Source organism: Gadus morhua, chromosome 17 (genome assembly GCF_902167405.1).
Source record: "Gadus morhua chromosome 17, gadMor3.0, whole genome shotgun sequence".
NCBI classification, from domain to species: Eukaryota; Metazoa; Chordata; class Actinopteri; order Gadiformes; family Gadidae; genus Gadus; species Gadus morhua.
Genome location: NC_044064.1, coordinates 21,089,194 through 21,107,454, shown reverse-complemented (window position 1 = coordinate 21,107,454; position 18,261 = coordinate 21,089,194). Strand labels below are relative to the sequence as shown.

At 44.9% G+C, this 18,261-nt stretch overlaps 1 protein-coding gene across 1 annotated transcript; it reads right to left on the bottom strand.

Moving 5' to 3' along the window:
* Positions 1-5,432: 5,432 nt before the first annotated feature.
* On the bottom strand, positions 5,433-12,578 carry LOC115529294 (ubiquitin-conjugating enzyme E2 E3-like). Its single transcript, XM_030337902.1, has 4 exons — positions 12,466-12,578; positions 10,383-10,554; positions 5,861-6,113; positions 5,433-5,437 (listed from the first exon to the last, which is right to left on the bottom strand). Exons 1-4 carry the CDS (start codon positions 12,576-12,578, stop codon positions 5,433-5,435), a joined length of 543 nt encoding a protein of 180 aa, XP_030193762.1.
* Positions 12,579-18,261: the final 5,683 nt, after the last annotated feature.

Sequence of the window (18,261 nt, the reverse complement as noted above, 5' to 3'; positions counted from 1 at the left end):
GAGGCGTGTCCAGGCGGATGGAGAGAAGAGCAGTGTACGGAAAGTATCGCACTAGACACAGCATTCACACATATTACAAGAGAAAGATCTAATGTGTAACTAGGACTGTGTATAATTTGTGTGATCATTTCTTACATTTGAAAGGTTTGAAAGTTATTAGGAAAAGTAGTTTGAAGGATCAAAGACAAGTAGAAAAGTTGAAGGTTAAAGAAATGTGTTAGACAGAGTTCAAATGTACGACAGCAGTAGAATTCATTAAGGCACAAAACGTTAAAATTGAACCCCAAAAAGCATAACCATGATGTATGCTACAATGTTTTTCAGAATTAAAGTAGAAGGTTTTTGGTGCGCTCGCAACAGCAAGCCATGCTTACAGGCCTGGGCTTTCCCTTATTATGGTAAATTGACACATGTGAAAGTCCATGCGTCAAGAGGGGGGATGGGGAGACCACAACAACAACCTTGGGTATACCAAAGCAAACCAAAGGAAATAATTACTCAAAAAAACAATGGGAAAGAGAAGGGGAATACCGTTTAAATGTTGGGTTATACTGTGTGTTATTAATACTGACTGGATTGACAATTAATGTTTTAGAGTAGTAAACATTAAGTGCTTGCCAACTACTCATGTGTTTGTATCACGGAAGCAGCATTAAGGACACATCAAATAAGAATGTTTTTGTTTAGAAATGTTTTTAAAAGGTAGCCTTGTTTCTTTGTTTTAGTTTTTTTTCTGTTTTTATTTTTATGACTTTTGAATATATGGAAACAGATGACTTGATTGTGATGTTAGGTGATTTTATGCTACCTTCTGTAAAAGCGAACGGTGGTATAAATATCTGTATTTGGAGGCCATGGTCGGACATAGTCGATTATGAACATATGCATGTTGTGAATAAGTGATCATTTTAATCCTAAAGGTTGCATCATTTTGTGATTATAAAATAATCAAAGGGGGGATTGTGATAGTATATCTACATGTTATGTTCAGGGTCTTATAAACCTTAGTGTTTCATGTGATGTAATCTGGTTTCACATCCCGTTTCCGTATTGTATGTAGTTTGGTTTGGGCCTGTTTTACTCGACCCCCTGGGGAGCGTAGAGAAGCAAAGGGTGATAAGGAACAGCCTCAACCACCTTCTTAACCTCTGAAGAAACTTCAATCAATAGATTAACATCTGGTTAACAAAGGTTTTTGGTTTATTGGGGCCAACTGCCCTCAAGGATCCGATCTAAGTGTATAAAAGCTCCTGATTTTAGCTACTCAGTGGACTTCTCCCCAGCGTACCTTCAGAGAATGAAGTACCACGCAAAGAGAAGCTCCCATCTGAGGCCTCAGATTATTGTAATGTTTGCCTGTTGTGTTGTTTGTTGATGCATGTTGTGATGTATCTTTGTTCGTACTTTTATTACAAATATATATGATCATTAATTGTCAACAGTATTGTGTGCTTTTTTGCATCTAAATATCTCATCTGTCTTAGACGCAAACTCTGATAGAGAAATTGCCGCGACACCGTTTTTAGTCATTCACAGAGTGGTCTTACCTTCACAATGACAAATTAACAACACAAATGAAAAGATTATCCATGGAATAATCCCTTCCATTTCGGTGGAAAACTTTCCAATTCTTCTGTAAAATATTAGCAGTGATACATCCTTTTAGAAGTTCACGTGAATGTAAAAGCTCCAAGGTGGATAGGCAATCTTCATATATTGTATTTATTTTCTAGCTCAAAGCCAAAAAACAGCCAAGAAAGCGTAGGTCCAATCCCGTAATATCCTCTGCAGCACTGGGACTTGAGATTTTCTGGATGTGTCGAAACCCGTCAATATAGGGCAGGATCTGCTGAGTGGTCAGGTCCCATTGGGATTTAATAAAGTGGTCTTTTTTATCTTTAGCAAACACTGGAACATCATATTCTTGCACTATTGGTGGATCTTTGCGTTGCTCTATGAGCTTCAGGTGTATCGTGTGGGACCTAATCGCGATCTTGAAAGACCCAGATGCTCCGATGCCCTTGGTGTGGACCAGGGTTCCTTTTTCCAGCATCTTCTGATGGCGACCTTGATGCGCCATCAGAAGCTTATAATAATCAAAAGAACAATTAAAGTGGCACAGATACACTGATTGTAGTGAGGCAGACACAATGACTTCAGAAAGATATTGACCATTTTAATAGACAGACAACATACTACATAATGTTTATAACATTGTAACCAGAGAAACTCCGCTTCGCTCTTTGGAAGCGGACACGGCTTTGACGATCAGATCGCTTTCTTTGGGGTAGATTTCTTGCTGAAATAATTGTTTTAATCCAACAGAAAAAGGTTTGCTTAACAAAGCATGGAACATGAGATTTACCTGTCGAAAGAACAAAACTGCCTCGCCAAAGTAGCAGCAGCAGTAGTAGTAGACACTTCCTCATCTTAAAGTTCCGGCAGGCTGGAAGCTCTTTGAGATTTTCTGGATATGTCGAAACCCGTCAATATAGTGGTCAGGTCCCATTGGGATTTAATAAAGTGGTCTTTTTTATCTTTAGCAAACACTGGAACATCATATTCTTGCACTTCTTGGCAATTATGCATTCTTTGCATGATCAATTTATTTCAAAAACTCAATCATTACAGTGTCATTAATTTGCTGTCCTTTTTTCTCTTGCCGTTTGTTTTTTCTAACCCTCAGCCCCAGCCCCGGCCCCAATACCGGCCCTGAAGCTCATAGAGCAACGCAAAGATCCACCAATAGTGCAAGAATACGATGTTCCAGTGTTTGCTAAAGGCAAAGACCAGCAAAGAGGAGGAGGAGGAGGAGGAGCCTTTGTCCCTGGAGGAGGAGGAGTCTTCGTCCTCGGAGGAGGAAGCCACGACCACGGAGGAGGAGGAAGCCCCGGCCCCTGCCACAGCCACGGCCACGGAGGAGGAGGAAGCCCTGGCCCCGGCCACAGCCACGGCCACGGAGGAGGAAGCCCTGGCCCCGGCCCCTGCCACAGCCACGGCCACGGAGGAGGAGGAAGCCCTGGCCCCAGCCACAGCCACGGCCACGGAGGAAGCCCCGGCCCCGGCCACAGCCACAGCCACGGAGGAGGAAGCCCCGGCCCCTGAGGAGCAGGGGCCGGGATTGAAGATGTTCTCAGAGAAGCAAGCAACAAAGTACATCTTCCTCGGCTCTGTGACGTAGGAAGAGAAGCGCTGGGGAGGTACTATGTTCCTCTTGGATCTTGTAGCGTCCCTGGAGTTGCTTGACTGATAAGGGGCAATCGTCTTTCCTCCTCCTCCGAAGGAGGAGGAAGAGAAGGATGGAGGAGGAGGAGGCACCAGGGATGTGGTGAGTGGGATGGATTAGTTCATCAATAATTTTACAAATCTTTACCAAGTGTATAACCAATGAGGAAATGCGGTCATGCAAAAGTGGTGTTAATTATGTTTGTTTTTCGCGCAGTCGGCCTCACGGGTGTTGCTGTCCCTGCTCAAAGGGAAGAGCAGGGGCTCAACACTGAGGAAGTTGAGGTTTGGGACCTCCATGGGTAAGAAATAACACATTGTGTATTTGTGCAGGTGTGTCAAGTGTTTTCACGCTACCATTGTGGGGGCCCCGGGGAGCCCGTCGGCCCACAGCACGGTGAGGCGGGCGCTGGCCTGCGTGGAGCCGGCGCTGTTCTCGGCGATGCACTGGTAGATGGCGTCGTCCTCCTGGCTGATGCCGTAGATGGTCAGCGTGCTGCGGGAGAGGAGACACGGAGAGATCACAGCTGAAGCCGGGCCTCTATCACAGCTACATGTGTTGCATCTTTACTAGGGCTGTAACGATACGCGTATCAAACCGAAAATCGCGATACTCAAAGCCACGATCCTGTCTCGCGGTGTGAGAAGGCAGAAGCGCGATACGCCCTTTCTAACTCTGCGGTCAAATTGTCCGATTGAAATTTGCTAATAATTTGTCTAGATAATAGTCTGCTGACAGCGCCCCCTCCTATCGATGCCGTAAGTATGCGACTGCAATCCTCCGTGGCTACGGAGGATCGCATTTCTCCACAGCCGTCGAAGTGCTCATATGCGATATGAACGACATTTATCCAGAGGGGGCCTGTGTGATCCTGTCTTTAGTGTTTTGTGTGATTTGACTGGCAGTTTGTCTGCTTATAGGTCGGAATGAAGCGGCCACCGATTATTGACAGGATGGGTACTTTATTCTACCGGACTCGTTCGCTTCTTCACTAGACACACGCGCTACCGCTCGCTCTCCTCGCTCGTCCACTCACTCGCTGACGTCACTCACACACGCATACGCACATTGCCATTCTGGCGCACACACATATGCTACTCGTAACGCCTCGTTATTGCGACGTTCATGGCCTTCAGGTTTTTCTCCATCTATTGAAAGTTAGGCTATTAAACATGTTGCATTCTATACGGCCTGATTATGTCATTATTTAAGCTACATAGCCTAATAAGTAGGTGCTAATAAGGATATTTGACTAAACCAACCAAACAGTTGAAAAAAGCATCCTCCCACACGTTATTTCTTTATTCATTTAGCTATACTTTAATAGTATTCTTTCTGTTCAAATCTGTTCAGTGTTCCAAATTATTTGTTATTAAATGTTACATTAAGTTAATTGGTATATAAGTGTTGTTTAAATAAAATGCTTTTTAAATTTCAAAAAATCGTGGGATGTATCGAACCGTGGGTCAAAAATCGTGATACAAACCGAATCGTGAGTTTGTGTATCGTTACAGCCCTAATCTTTACAGACACTTACCTTGAGGAGTATGGGAAATACCTCTTCTGCCCGGAAGGGACAAAGAAGATGAGGGAGAATAAAGGCCAAGGAGGACCTGGCCAAGTGCCAGCTCCTGGCCAAGGCAAAGATCCCCTCTCTACTCGGTGAGTCTGCTCTCTCTCTCTCTCTCTCTTTTCTGTGCCATAAAAGCTTAAAGTCTCATTGTCCTTTCCTATTTTTAACTCAATACAGCGGACATGAAAGCGGCGGCCCCCAGGGACCCAAAGACCCGCTGCAGATTCTTTGGGTACCTGGTGGCCTACCTCTCATCTATTTACGGGCACAGGTCGGGGGTGCTGACCAGAATGAGGGTGGAGGAGGTCCAGAACGCCATCGGGGACAGTGAGAAGGGCTACCTCATTAATGTAAGTATCCTTTTACTCACCTTGGGTCCTTTTCTACAGGCCCCAAGTTGAGGGGGGGGGGGGGGGGGGGTGGCTCTGTTGCACACTTACGAATTGGCTGACATCTCTGCCTCCTGTCTTTGTCTTCTGCAGGTCATGGAGCACAAGACCGTGAGGAAGTTTGGGGTGGCCCAGGTCTATCTGGAGGCAGATGAGTACGGGTGGTGCAGGGAGTGCCCCAGAACTCATACTTTTTCACGTCCTTTGTAAGGGTGGAGCCAAAGGAACTCATAAAGTACTTCCGTCAAGCTTGGGGACCCGGGGAGGCCCATCTCCCCCCAAGCTTGACGGAAGTACTTTATGAGTGACGGACATCCGTTCAGCCGTGGCCACATACGTGAGTATCAAAAACACATGATAAGGAATTGGTCAATTTGGTGCATTTTGCTTCCGTTACACACATTCAATGCAAACACATTCTTGTTTGTAAATGCCCCTCTTTTTCTTTGTTTGTAGAACTTCGACTCCGAGATCGGCAGGAGGGACCTCTTTGTCTGCCTGGCACAGCAGGAGCCCTCATCCGATTCCTCCTCCTCCTCCCCTGCTCCTGCTGCTGCTGGCTCCTCCTCCCCTGCTGGCTCCTCCTCCCCTGCTCCTGCTGGCTCCTCCTCCCCTGCTCCTCCTCCTCCTCCTCAAGCTTCTGATGGCGACCTTGATGCGGGTCCTCTCTACATCGTAGCCAGAGAAACGCTTTTGTAGGGCTTGTGCGAAACGTCACCTTTGGGGGTTTGAAGGGGTAGTCTGGCGTGAAAGCGATGTCCAGGAAGAAGACTCCTCCCTCGTACACGGAGCCCGGGGGTCCCAGGATGGTGGAGCGCCACTCATAGATGTTGTCTCCCTTGGGCCCGGCGCTGCAATTTGGCAGAGGGTCCAGTGTGATGTCTGCCAATTCCTTCTGAATCCTTTTGGCACTGGTGGACAGTAACTTGGAGGTCTTGTTCATGCTGGCTTTGCTTTCCCGTTTCTTGCAAGGAGTGCAGGAGCCCATTGAGCTGTTCTGGTAGTCTGGTAGTCGCTGACAAATTAACAACACAAATGAAAAGTGTTGCGTTAGACATCTCAATATTCACCGGAGAAAAACATACACAACTGTGATCTTCGGTCTCTGGGTGACCAGATTACATTTTAAACACGTGCAAGGGTTTAAAATGAGCTTCAGGTGTATCGTGTTGGACTCGTCTATTGGTAAGGTGCATGCCCCGTGGTCGCGTTGAGCTGTTCTCGGCGATGCACTGGTGGTCGCACCCGCGGTCGTATTGCGATGGTCGGCCGTGATCTTCGTTCTCTGGGTGACCAGATTACATTTTAAACACGTGCAAGGGTTTAAAATGAGCTTCAGGTGTATCGTGTTGGACTTGTCTATTGGTAAGGTGCATGCCCCGTGGTCGCGTTGAGCTGTTCTCCCCCTCCAGAATCTTGGACTGGTTGAAATCTGTGACCTTAATGAGACAGGTCTTTGCCTGAGAAGCCAATAGATTATTCTCGGGTTTCAGATCTCTGTGGATGATGCCATTCCTGTGGAGGTACTCCACTGCCATCAGCATCTGGTAGAAGTAGAGTTTAGCCACAGCCTCATCCAGGCCTTGTCCCGCCTTCACCCTGTTAAACAGCTCTCCCCCCTCCATCAGCTCCAGGAAAATGTAATACGTGTCCTCTGTCTGGTAGAAGTCCTCTGTTTTGATCAGACATGGCTGGAGGAGAACAAACCGAGTGTCCAGGTTGGATTTAAAAGTCAGTGGTGATTTAGAATTCTTTTAGAATTTGTTCTGCATTAATCACTGATTATGTCCTGAGCGCATGGTATATGATATCCGTGAAAATGCAAATGCACATCAGGCGCGCAAACATAAAACATGAAAATGAAACATAAATTAGAAAATTATGCAAACGATTATGAGAACATTGAAAAAAAAAAAGAAGGGTCCCTTTTGTATTACAAAGGCATTCTTACAACATATGCTCACACACTGTTTAAAAAAAATAATTATCAATATACATGGCTTTGGGGGTGGGGGGGGGTAGGGGGACCGGGTCAGGCCACGGTGTCCCTCTTCAGGATCCTCCCGCGGTCCTTCAGCATGACGCCCGTGCGGCCGTTGTAGATGTGGTCCAGCAGCATGCGCTTCCAGTTGCCCTCGCCGTGCTTCCTTCCGCGCTATTTGAGCTTCCCGATGAGCAGTTCATCAGTGTCCATGTGGTCCATGGAGCTCAGCAGGGACCCGGTCGGCCCAAAAAAACAATCTGTGTTTTCTTGGGAGTATTTTGTAGTTGAAAGGTGGACAAAGTAGTGTTTTAGTCTCGTATCATCTGTCTTCCTGTGGTGGTTTAGCAGCGGATCCAGACGCTCCCATTGGGATTTGATAAAGTGGTCTTTGCCTTTAGCAAACATGGAGAATAAAGCTATTGATCACATGGATATCGATCAGTAAAGCTGGAAAAAAATAAAATAATCCTACTTTCTTCTGAGGCACACTTGGTGAGTGGGGCTTCAGTTTGTAATGTAAACTAGATTTATTTAAACACATTCACTTCAACAACAAGCAAACAGTTGCCTTCAAACTAACCCAAAAATTTCGATATTTCCCAAAGCAATGTGAAAGGTCTAAACTGTGGCCATTGAACTTCAGTCTTTGTAACATTGCCACAACATTGTAACAGCTTTAGTACACACAGTATTAGTGGACTTCCTGTATCCATCTTTCACATACAACAGCAATATCAAAAACACTGGAACATCATACTCTTGAACTATTGGTGGATCTTTGTGTTGCTCTATGAGCTTAATTTTCTTCCAAGTAATTTTCTTCACGGAGGTCTTCTTGTTGTTCTTCTTCTTGGCTTTCTTTGGGGTAGCCTTCTTGACGGTGGCGGCAGGCTTCTTGACAGCAGCCTTCTTGGCTTTAGGGGTAGCAGCCTTCGCCACTGGCTTCACAGAAATCAGCCTTCACCGCTGACTGCAATGGCTTCACAGAAATCTTCATAGTACTTTAAATGTTCTTGACACTTGCAAACCATAACACATCGAGTTATACTTTTTGAGTTGTAAAATAGATTTTTATAAATTTTCTTTTGTACAGTTGGTCAACATAATGAAAGACTTAAGGAATGAACTTCGCATCCTTGCTGTGGTACCGTTTGTCTTTCTCAAATCTCTTACTCACACTTTAGGCGATGAACAGCACATTTCCTCATCTCTGCCTGACACAACTTCTCTGGGTAACAGGGCTTGAGAACAATTGTAACCTATGTCAAGCGGGAACACAGTACGCAGTCTGACTGGAAAGTCCTCCCGAGGAATGAATTAAAAGTAAAAACAAAACGAGGCTGAATCCTGTTGTCTACTCTGAGGAATGGAACGAATAACACTGATTCAAAAGAGCGGCTTTCTTGGCTTTCTTTGGGGTAGCACGGGGACTGCTGCTGTGCGTCTTCACCGACCTCCAGAAACTTTGAAGCAACTTTCTTAGCACTTGTTAACTCTCTGGCCTGAAAAAATAAAACAACTCTGAACTTCATTATTTTAACAAGCAGGTGCCATACCCTTTTTTTTTTAAACAGAAATATTCAAATAAAAAAAGGAACAAAGATTGTTTTGGAGGTTGAAGTTTACGCTACTAGGGGAATCCTGGTTAGTTTCTTGGTGCCCTTGGTTAAAGACTAACTTTAATAAAATTCTGTCCGATTTATGAAATCGTATTGTTTCATTAAAAATATAAACATTTCGGAGCTGCAATTTGGCGGAGGGTCCAGTGTGATTACGGTTCTGCTTACCAAAAGTGGCCCACTGGGCACTCGCATTCCACGCCCTGCTCCAAGCCAGCGAGCAGGGCCTCTTACCCATTTAAAGTTTGAGAATAGGTTGAGATCGTTTCGGCCCCAAGGCCTCTAGTCATTCGCTTTACCAGATAAAACTGCGAGTAATGAGCGCCTTCGGAGGGAACCAGCTACTAGATGGTTCGATTAGTCTTTCGCCCCTATGCCCAGGTCGGACGACCGATTTGCACGTCAGGACCGCTACGGGCCTCCACCAGAGTTTCCTCTGGCTTCGCCCTGCCCAGGCATAGTTCACCATCTTTCGGGTACTATCGCACACCCTCAAGCTCCACCTCCCCGTAAGAACTGTTCAAAAACCTTTCGGCACTGGTGGACAGTAACTTGGAGGTCTTGTTCATGCTGGCTTTGCTTTCCCGTTTCTTGCAAGGAGTGCAGGAGCCCATTGAGCTGTTCTCGGCGATGCACTGGTAGGCGCTGCCCCGGTCGTATTGCGATGGTCGGCCGTGATCTTTGTTCTCTGGGTGACCAGATCACATTTGAAACACGTGCAAGGGTCCCATTGAGCTGTTCTCGGCGATACACTGGTACGCGCTGCCCCGGTCGTATTGCGATGGTCGGCCGTGATCTTTGTTCTCTGGGTGACCAGATCACATTTGAAACACGTGCAAGGGTCCCATTGAGCTGTTCTCGGCGATGCACTGGTAGTCGCTGCCCCGGTCGCATTGCGATGGTCGGCCGTGATCTTTGTTCTCTGGGTGACCAGATCACATTTGAAACACGTGCAAGGGTCCCATTGAGCGGTTCTCGGCGATGCACTGGTAGGCGCTGCCCCGGTCGTATTGCGATGGTCGGCCGTGATCTTTGTTCTCTGGGTGACCAGATCACATTTGAAACACGTGCAAGGGTCCCATTGAGCTGTTCTCGGCGATGCACTGGTAGGCGCTGCCGCGGTCGTATTGCGATGGTCGGCCGTGATCTTCGTTCTCTGGTTGATCAGAACATACAAACAATAAAGAACCCAAACCCGTTAACCCCACTTAACCTAATAATGTTTGGGAAAAAAATCCTTTCTTCTGAGGCACAGTTGGTGAGTGGGGCTTCAGTTTGTAATGTAAACTAGATTTATTTAAACACATTCACTTCAACAACAAGCAAACAGTTGCCTTCAAACTAACCCAAAAATTTCGATATTTCCCAAAGCAATGTGAAAGGTCTAAACTGTGGCCATTGAACTTCAGTCTTTGTAACATTGCCACAACATTGTAACAGCTTTAGTACACACAGTATTAGTGGACTTCCTGTATCCATCTTTCACATACAACAGCAATATCAAAAACACTGGAACATCATATTCTTGAACTATTGGTGGATCTTTGCGTTGCTCTATGAGCTTAATTTTCTTCTAAGTAATTTTCTTCACGGAGGTCTTCTTGTTGTTCTTCTTCTTGGCTTTCTTTGGGGTAGCCATCTTGACGGTGGCGGCAGGCTTCTTGTCAGCAGCCTTCTTGGCTTTAGGGGCAGCAGCCTTCGCCGCTGGCTTCTTCGCATCCTTGCTGTGGTACTGTTTGTCTTTCTCAAATCTCTTACTCACACTTTAGGCAATGAACAGCACATTTCCTCATCTCTGCCTGACACAACTTCTCTGGGTAACAGGGCTTGAGAACAATTGTAACCTATGTCTAGCGGGAACACAGTACGCAGTCTGACTGGAAAGTCCACCCGAGGAATGAATTAAAAGTAAAAACAAAACGAGGCTGAATCCTGTCGTCTACTCTGAGGAATGGAACGAATAACACTGATTCAAAAGAGCGGCTTTCTTTGGGGTAGAACGGGGACTGCTGCTGTGCGTCTTCACCGACCTCCAGAAACTTTGGAGCAACTTTCTTAGCACTTGTTAACTCTCTGGCCTGAAAAAATAAAACAACTCTGAACCATTATTTTAACAAGCAGGTGCCATACCCTTTTTTTTTTTAAACAGAAATATCCAAATAAAAAAAGGAACAAAGATTGTTTTGGAGGTTGAAGTTTACATGAGTAGAAGTGGCCAGAGATTTAACAAGTGTCTGCTGAAATATGTTTTAAATGATTTAGACTTTGTTAGTGATTCAGCAGTATTACAGCTACAGTAGTTATATCAAGGTCAACTACAAATAACACTTATGATTTTGTTCAAACCGAAGAAAACTGCATGACAGTACAGACTCTTCACCTTGAAGAGATTTACTCAGTATAGGATAGGATAGGATATATTTATTTGTCATTGGACAGAAGTACAACGAAATTCAGTGCACTCACGTACTGGGCCCCGTTTCCCGATAACGATGGATCTTTGCTCGTACGATCATTCTCCCGATGGATCTTGTGATCCATCGATAATTTCTTTGTCGCGTTTCCCGAAACTCCTCTTAACGTGAACGCGCATTCGCTGCACTCACGACGTCGTAGGATTGTAACTGTCTACTGACACGGTGCTGAAATGGGCTCCGTAGGAGGGGGAGACGCAGGAATGTCGCAGGAAAATTATGTTAAAAAGGGTTAAAATAAATCCCCATCAAGGACAACAGCAGAGTAGCCTACGAAAAAAATAGACTGCAGCCTATAGCCTCCCTCATAACTACGCGGCTGGTTTTCATGCGCGTCGAAGAGTGATTGAGACTTTTTTTTAAACCCCCTCCACCCTCCCACGTCACTAAACATTCCCGTCAACGTGACCAATCCCCACCATATCACAGCCTTTTGCCTGCTCCTTTGCTTGTTTTTTTATAATTTATTTTATTTCTTTATTTTTTTTTTATATATTTTTTTACATTATTTTATGCTACGTTTTATGAGTAGCCTATGTCAGTCTGCACAAATCCCGTTTTATTTTGGCCATTTTAACATCTTTATTAATAAATTAATTAATAATCTTTATTAATTACCAAACTAAGAACATAAAGGCGCAATGCGTTTTAATAAAACGCATCCAATAGACGGAATGTCCGATGGTGACGCCACTGAGGCTATAGCTGACGATGCTCTTAGCGTCCTACAAGCACCCCTGGGGTACTCGTTAGCTACGAGCGTTTTCAAGACGTTCGTTCCCAACGATGCTTTCGGGAAACGCGGTGAAAACTCTACGATGCCCTTTCGACGCACTTCACGACCCACTTAGGCTAACGACGCTTTCGGGAAACGGGGCCCTGGTCTCATTTAAAAAGGTAACATAATAAATAATAAATAAAGAAAGAAAATACGTTCAACATTTCGTTCACTCACTACATTCATGTCGTCACACACTATACCTTTAACTTAGTGCCATTGTATGCCTAAAAAATAGTAAAGAATATAGTATGCCTTAAAATAGTGGTACAAATATGTTAAGTGCTGAGCATTGCATTACATGTGGACGTCATGGATTAATACTGTCGGAACTAGTGGATTTATTTTCAAGTCAGTTAAGTATGGTGACTGCTTTGGGATAGAAACTGTTTATGAATCTTGTGGTGCGTGTTCTGATGGACCTGTAACATTTCCCTGAGGGCAGCAGTTCAAACAGATAGTTGGCAGGGTGGTATGAGTCTTTCATAATGTTGTGTGTCTTCTGCAAGCATCGGGAGTTGAAGATGGTGTCCATGGTAGGTAGCTGTTGGTTGATGATGTTTTGGGCGGTTTTAATAATCCTCTGCAGTGACTTTCTGTCTGCAGCAGAACTGGTACCGTACCAAGGCAGGATTCCGTAGGTGAGCACACTCTCGATGGAGCAGCGATAGAAGGACCTTAGGTGCTGTTGTGAGAGATTGACTTTCCTGAGTGTGTGGAGAAAGTATAGCCGCTGCTGTGCTTTCTTAACTATTGCTGTTGTGTTTATTGCCCATGATAAGTTCTCTGAGATGTGTATGCCCAAGAATTTGAAGCTGGACACCCTCTCCACCGTCTCCCCGTTGATGTGTAGTGGTGTGTGTGTCCTGCTTCTCTGTCAGCCTTTGAACCTCCTCTCTGTAATTGGCCTCATCACCTTTGGTGATCAGACCCACCACAGTTGTGTCATCTGCAAATTTCACTATGGTGTTGGTAGTGTGAGATGGGGCACAGTCATGTGTGTACAAGGAGTAGAGTAAAGGGCTCAGTACACAACCCTGTGGGGCCCCTGTGCTGAGTGACAGAGTGGGTGAAAGGTGCGGGCCAATTCTGCAATATAGGATATTGATTGTACAGGTAGTTTCCAGGCGACGTCACCTTTTAGCATCGGCTCAGCTCGCTTGGAACCTAGAGCGAGGCGGTACTAAAAAAAGCAGCCACTTCAGGTACCAGATACCATGTTTTCACGGTGGAAACGCAAAAAATGCGAGCTGAGTCGAGTCGTGTCGAGCTGGTACCATGCAGTGGAAAAGCAGCATAACCGTTCAGTAGTTCAGTTCAGTTCTATATATTTATTATTCGTGTTAGGGTTAGGTTGGGGAGCATAAGACTCAAAGAAGCTTTGGGCATGCCCAGATGGCTCTCTTTGAGGAGGAGTACGGTTGGCTGAGACGTCTGATGGACATATCCAACTGCCTCCACAAGGACTCGCCTTACCTCATCGACAGGCATGATGGGCAGCAACATTCAAAATTGAGTCGTCTGCTCCTTGGCGCTTGGGTTGATGCTGGCATGAAGGGCAGCATCAACTTTAACATGGTGCGATCCAGTGTCAGCAGTCAGGTAAGTGTGGAACCTTGCATTGCATTCTCCACCATCAGGCTTGAGTGTGGAAGTGGACATAACTTACACCAAAGCCCTCTGAAATTTAACACCAACTTTCATGTCCATTTCCAAGGCAAAGAAACACCTGACACAGGAGGAGCGCACCAGGGTGGCAAGCTCAATGTGCCACGACGTAGCGACTGCTGACCGGTTTTACTGCCCTGTCCCGAATGTGACGGAACTGTTTCAGGTGAGGGGGCTAAGAATGAAGGCGCTAATGGAGGACGCTGACACCAGAGAGGAAGAGGACTCCAGCAGTGCGGAGGAAGGAGAGCCATCATATGATGATAGCTATGACAATGAGACCCCGCCCACACCAAGGTCACCCACTGCACAGCGAGAGTCGACTAGCGAGGAGGAACTCAACACTGGGACCCCGCCCACACCTGCTGCACAGCGAGACCCTCCCTGTGATGAGGACCTCAACACTGGGACCCCGCCCACACCCACGTCACCCGCTTCACAGCGAGACCCTCCCAGTAATGAGTACATGGCCAACCTGGAGCTGGAGGAATCCGACTCAGAGGAACCTGATGTGGGGAGCCCACTGAAACATCGAGTGACGAAGAGGAAGCTATCGTTTTCTGGGGCGGTGGTGGAAAAAAGCGGGGTTATTACAGGCCCAATGCCGCCCGCCACAAAGTTTCAAGGAGCCAGGAAGATGGTGGTTGTTCTGAAAGATATTAGCTAACTTGCGTTTAATTGTTATGTGAATAGGTTCTATTGTTTTTATGTTATTATGTTCTATTATTGATATGTTTAAATGTTCCATTGTCACAGTATTAATAAATAAATGTTTGATTGTTGACCGTCTTATCGTCTTGTTTACTGATCAAGTGACATTTTTAATTAGGAAAAGTAATGGTCAAATTAATCTCAACACATATTATACATAGAATATACTTAAAACCCTGTAGATGTTGGTGTCTTTGTCACAATGTTTTGATTTTGACAAATTATAAATACGTGTAGTTTATTTATTATTTGTTTATAGTTTAGTTTATTCGTTTGTTAAAGGTTGGGTATGGGATTTGCGAAACGCCAGCAGATTTTGAAATACACAACTCAAATGGTCCTACCCCCTCTCCTTCAACGCTGACTCTGACTCCACCCATTCCAAGTACCTGGACGCGCAATCATGCACGAGCGCGAACAGAGATGCGCGAGAGCGAGCCAGGCTAGCGTAGGTTTTCGTTTAACAACATGGCACTACATTCAGCTGTAAGTTGCACCCAGTACCGCGAGAAGTAGGGGTGCTGGGGGTGCTGCAACACCCCCTGTCCGAGGCCCTGTCTTATCACAGAAAACAATCATTTCTATAAACTCCGGCCAAAGTGGAGATTTCTGAAAATGCCGGTTATGTGTTGTCGTGTCAACGGGGAGAAACGGGATTTTAGGTTCTGAAGCGTCACATTATGCACCAGGAAATGCTTAACGTCATGTGAGCGCCCGCTGTACCGTATTGGTCCGAATATAAACACAAACCCCATTGTAAGACGACCTATATTTGGAAAAAAGATTTGAAGACCAGATCTTGTTTTTATGAATAAATAAATTGTATTCATTGAAATAATATATGAAAATAAAAAGGCATAGAATAAAACACTGCATTGCCACTAAACAGTAGTGCAAATAGGCCGTACTGATGTGTACACCAAAGACTATTCCTGACACTCCTCTGCCCCGCTGTGTTCGCTCTGGCTGTGGTCGCTCCGAACTGTTTCGGCCCGTGGCAAAGCGAGTCATCCTCGCTGCACTGTCCAAGGCATTTTGAGACGCAGCATTTATTTAATGCTCATATGACCTGGTGCTGAAAAAAGGTTATATGAAAAAGTGTGAGGGTAGCGGTGGTGCGCTAAACTTGTTCTGTGAGCAGCTGGATGTGAACCATGGTGTGAAGGAAGTGAACACAACGATCGATTTTCAACTGTGCGCGCATGCACTGGTGTAATTGAGCTGCGCTGCTATATATCTTTTTTTATCAATGTAACGAGTTGCGAGTCTAGTGCAGGCTGAGTTTTGTTTTTCAGCACCCCCTGCTGAGAATACGTTCCCGCGGCTATGGTTGCACCAGATGTTATAAACATTAAACGGTCAAATAAATCATTACTATTTTTAGAAAATGTATGTTTGTTTCATATAATTGTATTGGAAGTCCTGGTTTTCACTAGGGTTGCCGCGGTGTGGACATTTTCACACCGAGTAATACACTCGTCTCAACACCGGTATTACCGAGTATAAACGGTATAAACTTTGAAACTAGGTCAACCGCCACACAAGCATCGGTTTTTAGACCCTTCTCGTCCTTCAGTTCGACGCCAACGTTCGAAAGCAGCGCCTAGGATTATTCTTGATTTCAGTTTTTCTCTTTCAGCGTTTTTATCATCAATTACTCTCTGAAAAAGAGTTTCCCTTCTCATTGCTGGTGGTGGCGGTGGTGGTGGGGATGGTGGCGTCTTGTCTGCCATCGAAATTGTCTTCTACTGCTAGGTCCAAATGTGGATTAACTAGTTCCAGTAGCTACCGCAGGATAACAACAAACAGGAGCTTGCTCTGGGTCACGAGTACGTGCACGAAGGGGTCGCGCGCGGGGGAGGGGGAGTGCAGTATGACCGTTTGATTGACGTACTTACTGTCCAATGCAACTCGGTGGCAATCCAAATGATTGGCTGGAGTTTTTCGAGCCCTGCCCGTTCCACAGATGATTGACTTGTTTAATTTTCATGTCAGTACTTCTAACTCAGTGGCTGTAAGCGGGTTATGTTAAGGATTTCAAGTAATTTTGCAAAAATGGCCAAAAAAGCGAATTCCATACCCAACCTTTAAAGACTTAGTGTCACCATTCAACATGTGTAGATTTGGAAGTCGAAAGTCGGAATTGGGTAGGTTCCAACTTCCAAATCTACATATGCTCAATGGAGATACTTCCAAATCTTCATATGTTCAATGGTGACACTGACAAATTCCAACTTCCAACTTCCAAATCGACACATGTTCAATGGTGACACTCTGACAAAAATTCCAAATTGGGCAGTGTAAGGTCTGGCTGAATCTGGGTGACACTGACAAATTCCAACTTCCAACTTCCAAATCCACACATGTTCAATGGTCATACTTCCAACTTCCAAATCGACACATGTTCAATGGTGACACTGACAAATTCCAACTTCCAACTTCCAAATCGAAATATGTTCAATGGTGACACTCTGACAAAAATTCCAAATTGGGCAGTGTAAGTTCTGGCTGAATCTGGGTGACACTGACAAACTCACCGTTGAACATATATATAGATTCCCGAGCAGGCACCTTGCTCCCTTCTTCATCCACTCGACGGGCTTCCATCAAGTCTTCAGGGCTTGGTGGTTGCGCACTGGGTTTCAAATCAGGAGTGGCCTTGTTGGTGTCCATATTGCGATGTTCGGCCGTGATCTTCGTTCTCTGGGTTAGGGTTAGGTACGGACACAAGGCTTTCTTTGTGTTACGGGCATTTATAGATCCAAGTGTGACCGGCTGAATCTGCGTTGTGTTTGCCTGCAGTCAAAGTGTTCATTTTGTTTTGCTAAATCCAGATTTTTTTTTCAGTCATGATCTTTTGGAATTGGCTGCAAAGATAGGGCACACAACACGGGCTTGGGTGCCTTCTTGGCCGCTTCCTTCTTGTAATAACAGTAATAACAGGTTTTGCAGTCATATAGATATTCAGAGCTCTGAGAGAAGATGGGAAACATTATCCAACAGGAAAAGCCTTGCTTAACAAAGCATGGAACATGAGATTTACCTGTCGAAATAACAAAACTGCCTCGTCACATAGTTAGAATAACTACTGTATTAAGGAACAGCCTATAAAATAAAAATACACAAGGATGCACAGAAAACATGTACCTTTAAATTGCACTGATAAAACTATTTTCCATCAACTTAATAAAAAGAGTTTGAGGTTACAAATTGTAATTACATTTGACAAAGTACTCATTCTTAACAGACAATTCAATTAAACTTTGAGTAAAGTCACCCTAGACCCCTGAATCAAATTTGTTACCATCGTCCCCCGTAACCAGGACACCAGGGTTCCCTTTTCCAGCATTTCTTTTCCTCCGCTTACTGATATGCTTAAGTTCAGTGGCTTGTCTCGTCTGATCTGAGGTCGTATTCGAGATTGGTTGTGGTGTGGCCTTCCTTCCCAGAGAGTTAACAAGTGTCTGCTGAAATATGTTTGAAATGATTTACTTTGTTAGTGATTCAGCCCAAGTAATACAGCTACAGTAGTTATATCAAGGTCAACTACAAATAACGCTTATGATTTGTTCAAACCGAAGAAAACTGCATGACAGTACAGACTCTCCACCTTGAAAGATTTACTCAGTATAGGATAGGATAGGATATATTTATTTGTCATTGGACAGAAGTACAACGAAATTCAGTGCACTCACGTACTGGTCTCATTTAAAAAGGTAACATAATAAATAATAAATAAATAAAGAAAATACGTTCAACATTTCGTTCACTCACTACATTCATGTCGTCACACACTATACCGTTAACTTAGTGCCATTGTATGCCTAAAAAATAGTAAA